Source organism: Conger conger, chromosome 9 (genome assembly GCF_963514075.1).
Source record: "Conger conger chromosome 9, fConCon1.1, whole genome shotgun sequence".
Classification (NCBI taxonomy): Eukaryota; Metazoa; Chordata; class Actinopteri; order Anguilliformes; family Congridae; genus Conger; species Conger conger.
This window is the reverse complement of record NC_083768.1, coordinates 61,404,641-61,410,718: the sequence shown is the minus strand read 5'-3', so window position 1 is coordinate 61,410,718 and position 6,078 is coordinate 61,404,641. Positions and strand designations below refer to the sequence as shown.

General features: G+C 45.7%; 1 protein-coding gene across 1 annotated transcript in view; it reads right to left on the bottom strand.

Moving 5' to 3' along the window:
• rbm24a (RNA binding motif protein 24a) overlaps positions 1-5,725 on the bottom strand; it is a 13,215-nt gene extending 7,490 nt beyond the window's left edge. The window contains exons 1-2 of the mRNA XM_061255016.1: positions 5,082-5,725; positions 2,786-2,909 (exon numbers count right to left, since the gene is read on the bottom strand). Coding sequence (XP_061111000.1) covers positions 2,786-2,909; positions 5,082-5,249 — 292 coding nt within the window. The 5' untranslated portion in view covers positions 5,250-5,725. The remainder of the gene's footprint in view (positions 1-2,785; positions 2,910-5,081) is intronic.
• Between the last annotated feature and the right edge of the window lie 353 nt (positions 5,726-6,078).

Here is a 6,078-nt window from a genome sequence, read left to right as displayed (position 1 = left end):
ACCACCACTAAACCATGTGACTCACCACCACTAAACCATGTGACTCACCACCACTAAACCATGTGACTAAACCACCACTAAACCATGTGACTCAATTACCACTAAACCATGTGACTCACCACCACTAAACCATGTGACTAAACCACCACTAAACCATGTGACTCAACCACCACTAAACCATGTGACTAAACCACCACTAAACCATGTGACTCAATTACCACTAAACCATGTGACTCAGCACCACTAAACCATGTGACTCAACCACCACTAAACCATGTGACTCACCACTAAACCATGTGACTCACCACCACTAAACCATGTGAATAAACCACCACTAAACCATGTGACTCAATTACCACTAAACCATGTGACTCACCACCACTAAACCATGTGACTCACCACCACTAAACCATGTGACTCACCACCACTAAACCATGTGACTCACCACCACTAAACCATGTGACTCAACCACCACTAAACCATGTGACTCAACACCACTAAACCATGTGACTAAACCACCACTAAACCATGTGACTAAACCACCACTAAACCATGTGACTCACCACCACTAAACCATGTGACTCAACCACCACTAAACCATGTGACTAAACCACCACTAAACCATGTGACTAAACCACCACTAAACCATGTGACTCACCACCACTAAACCATGACTCACCACCACTAAACCATGTGACTAAACCACCACTAAACCATGTGACTCACCACTAAACCATGTGACTCACCACCACTAAACCATGTGACTCAACCACCACTAAACCATGTGACTAAACCACCACTAAACCATGTGACTAAACCACCACTAAACCATGTGACTAAACCACCACTAAACCATGTGACTCACCACCACTAAACCATGTGACTCACCACCACTAAACCATGTGACTCAACCACCACTAAACCATGTGACTCAACACCACTAAACCATGTGACTAAACCACCACTAAACCATGTGACTCAACCACCACTAAACCATGTGACTCAACACCACTAAACCATGTGACTCAACCACCACTAAACCATGTGACTAAACCACCACTAAACCATGTGACTCAATTACCACTAAACCATGTGACTAAACCACCACTAAACCATGTGACTCACCACCACTAAACCATGTGACTCACCACCACTAAACCATGTGACTAAACCACCACTAAACCATGTGACTAAACCACCACTAAACCATGTGACTAAACCACCACTAAACCATGTGACTAAACCACCACTAAACCATGTGACTCACCACCACTAAACCATGTGACTAAACCACCACTAAACCATGTGACTAAACCACCACTAAACCATGTGACTAAACCACCACTAAACCATGTGACTCACCACCACTAAACCATGTGACTCAACCACCACTAAACCATGTGACTAAACCACCACTAAACCATGTGACTCACCACCACTAAACCATGTGACTAAACCACCACTAAACCATGCTAAACCACCACTAAACCATGTGACTAAACCACCACTAAACCATGTGACTCACCACCACTAAACCATGCGACTCACCACCACTAAACCATGTGACTAAACCACCACTAAACCATGTGACTAAACCACCACTAAACCATGACTCACCACCACTAAACCATGTGACTCAACCACCACTAAACCATGTGACTCACCACCACTAAACCATGCGACTCACCACCACTAAACCATGTGACTAAACCACCACTAAACCATGTGACTAAACCAGCACTGCCCATGTGACTAAACCACCACTAAACCATGTGACTAAACCACCACTAAACCATGTGACTCAATTACCACTAAACCATGTGACTCACCACCACTAAACCATGTGACTCAATTACCACTAAACCATGTGACTCAACCACCACTAAACCATGTGACTCACCACCACTAAACCATGTGACTCAATTACCACTATTGAGTGGGCGACATGGCTCAGGCAGTAAGAGCAGCCGTCTGGTAGTCGGAGGTTCGATCCCCCGCCCGGGCTGTGTAGAAGTGTCCCTGAGCAAGACACCTAACCCCCAAATGCTCCTGACGAGCTGGTCGGCACCTTGCATGGCAGCCAATCGCCGTTGGTGTATGAGTGTGTGTATGAATGGGTGAATGAGAAGCATCAATTGTACAGCGCTTTGGATAAAGGCGCCATATAAACGCCAACCATTTACCATTTACCATTCTCTAAACCACCACTCAACCACCACTTAACCATGTGACTCACCACCACTAAACCATGTGACTCAATTACCACTAAACCATGTGACTCAACACTAAACCATGTGACTCAATTACCACTAAACCATGTGACTCAACACTAAACAATGTGACTCACTTACCACTAAACCATGTGACTCAATTACCACTAAACCATGTGACTCAATTACCACTAAACCATGTGACTCAATTACCACTAAACCATGTGACTCAATTACCACTAAACCATGTGACTCAACACTAAACCATGTGACTCAACTACTGTGTGACTCAGCCGTATGACTAAATAACTGTGTGACTCAATTACTGTAGGACTCAATTATAGGACTTATTTGAAATTCTAAATCGTTTATTTTTGGTAGATTAAAGTAAGGCAAGTTAAATATAAATGCTAAATATCTGTATCCATTTTATATCAATAAACCACCTGCCTAATTGTGCATGATTAAAGTCCATGATCCATGATTGTGAATATTGTGGATGTAGTGGAGGTTCTGAATACTGGGTGTGTCCTGAGGGTTTGCGCGCGGCCAGGTGTTCAGTGGGTGGGCCTCACCTGTCTGAATCACGCGGGGCTTGGCCCCCAGGTACGCCAGGTTGACGTTGGCCTTCCGGCCATCGATAATGGGGTTTGGGTCTTTACACGCCCGGTCTGCTGAGCTCCGGTCCCCCATCGTCACCTTGCGTTATAGAGGGAACAGCACTCAAAACACTGACCCTAGATCAGCCCAGAGGGCAACAGGCTTTTATAAACAGTATGCAGTGAGACTGATCCCAGTACAGCTGTAGTTAGTTCAGTTCTATCTTTTTAATGAGAGAAAGAGGCTTTACAGAGAAACAGAAGAGTTAGAGTCTCACTCACTCACTCACTCACTCACACACTCACTCACACACTCACTCACTCACTCACACACTCATTCACTCACTCACTCACTCACACACTCACTCACTCACTCACTCACACACTCACACACTCACTCACACACTCACTCACTCACTCACTCACACACTCATTCACTCACTCACTCACTCACTCACACACTCACACACTCACTCACACACTCACTCACTCACACACTCATTCACTCACTCACTCACTCACTCACACACTCACTCACTCACTCACTCATACACTCACTCACTCACACACACACTCATTCACTCACTCACTCACTCACACACTCATTCACACACACACACTCACTCACTCACTCACTCACACACTCACACATTCACTCACTCACACACTCACTCACTCACTCACACACACACACACTCATTCACACACACACTCACACACTCACTCACACACACACACTCACTCACTCACTCACTCACTCACACACTCACACACACACTCACGCACACACTCACTCATTACACACTCACACTCTCACTCACTCACTCACACACTCACTCACTCACTCACTCACACACTCACACACACTCACTCACTCACTCACTCACACACTCACACACTCACACACACTCACTCACACACACTCACACACACTCACACACACTCACTCACTCACACACTCACACACTCACACACACACTCACACACTCACTCATTACATTACATTACATCTCACTCACTCACTCACACTCACTCACTCACACACACACACACAGACTCACACACACTCACTCACTGACACACACACACTCTCTCACTCTCACTCACTCACTCACTCACACACTTACTCACTCACTCACTCACTCACACACTCACTCACACACTCACGCACACACACTCACTCACTGACACACACACACTCTCTCACTCTCACTCACTCACTCCCTCACACACTCACTCACTCTCAGTGTATGTGTCCTGAGGGTTCTGGTGTAAAATGGCTGCCCTGGCCCCCTCAGGGCTACACAACATGGGGGTGATAGAGGTGAGGTTCCCTCCTGTATGAAGGCTGAAGTGCTGTATGAATGCAGTGTAACTATGTAACTTGTAACACATGTAACACATGGTGATATTTACCATGTGACTATAACTGCAAGGGCCTGAGCTGACCTGCGGAGCGAAACCCTCTTCCACTGACTTCCAATTAAACCCTGCCAGTTAGGTTGCCTATCGCCGACACCGTTACCACTGTTGGGACATGGCGTTCTGTCCTTGGGGCCCTGGGGAGCCACGTGGGTTTTGCCGAAGTGCAGCTGTTTTGGTTTGGTGAGGGGCACAATGCGCGTTTGTATGAAACGCAGGGCCACACCTGCCGCTGACTGGTGGAGCGCTTTTTTGGCAGCAAATTAACACTTACAGTTCCGAAATTAGCGTTTTTAAAATTTCACTCCGAAAACGTGACAAAATAGGCAGACAGAATGTCTAGATATGCTTTTCTAGGCTATTAACGGTTTGCTGGATAATGTTCCATAATCAAAGTTCGAGGTGAACGGTGTGACAGGCTACCTGAGCCACAGGTTAATCATAGGTACTGCGGCAAAACATTGAATAGTATTTATTCATGTGTAGAAATGGAGCATGAGAAGCACAGCTTGGCCAGTAGAAATATTTATATTAATATTTGGTTCCATGTTTTTCTCGCTCTGGCGATGCGTAGCTATTTGACCTTTGACGCGTCCGGATTATATTCCTTTCAGTGTCAACAGACTGATCCATGAAAACATGTTGACCAATTAAACTCTTCGTTTGTCTTCCACTCTCGTGCACCGTAATGGGTTGAGCTCCACACAGGCGGCTCGCTAAAGTTCTCCTCTTTTAACAAACTGGGGCCCCCTCCCACCATCTCCACCTCCATAAAATCCGGAGTTTTTCGGGGTATCGACTGACTGTCAGTCAGCGTGACATCGGAGTGTGGAATAAACTGTATACTTACAAAGCCGTAGCCTCGCGATTTGCCAGTCTGCCTGTCGGTTATCACGACAGCTTCTTCGATCTCTCCGAACACCTCAAAGTACTTCCTGAGGCTGGTGTCCGTGGTGTGGTAAGGAAGACCCCCAACAAATATCTTCGTATAGGTGGTGTCCTTCTGCGTCGTGTGCATTTTAGTAAATTATTAGTGGTCAACAATTCCGACAAGTCCGAACAAACGAAAATAGTGCAATGTGTCCTTTGTGTTTAATATTGTGGAATGCTTTGTTTTTTTCAAAGAGAAGTGGCGTATAGAAGCAATATAAATAATATTAGAAATAAAATAATAAAATAATAAAAATAATAATAATGGTATTTGGAGGTAGACCAGCTGTAATCACTCAGAAGGAGGAGCAGAGCTGAAAAAAACCGCAACGCTTCTTCCAAACTTTGCAGAATCTGACTTTGTCTCCTGATCGGCTGTAAATGCGCGGCCGCTCGCTCCACCCAGCTCACCAGGCGCGTTCCACCCCGCCCACCTGCCACTCGAGCGGCCAACGGCTATTTAAACATAATTTAGCAACTTAGCATTAGCATGGAGGCTGGAGCAACACAAGTTCATTTACTTCGTCACTCGAAGGCCTAATTAAGGGTCAAGCAGTCAACAGATTCTGATACTACTCGGCACTCATGGGGGAAGAGTTAAGGATAGACTGCAATAGTGTGAGTCCCGTTGTGAAACCGCGTTGGCATCTTTTACCTCCGTCATTTGATGCGGTGTTTGGCTGTCACTGGAACAGAAGTCCAGAATGTTCTGGATTCAGTCCAGCACGATATTCAGATCTTTCACACACAGACAGGTGGTCTAGTGTCAGAGAGAGAATTTAGTCTGACTGACCAACAACCTGCTTGTGTCCATCCAATGCAATGTACTCTGTCAAATCACTGTGTGCATGTGTGTGAGAGAGAGAAACAGAGAGAGAGAGTGAGTGAGAGAGAAAGAGACATAGAGAGACAGAGAG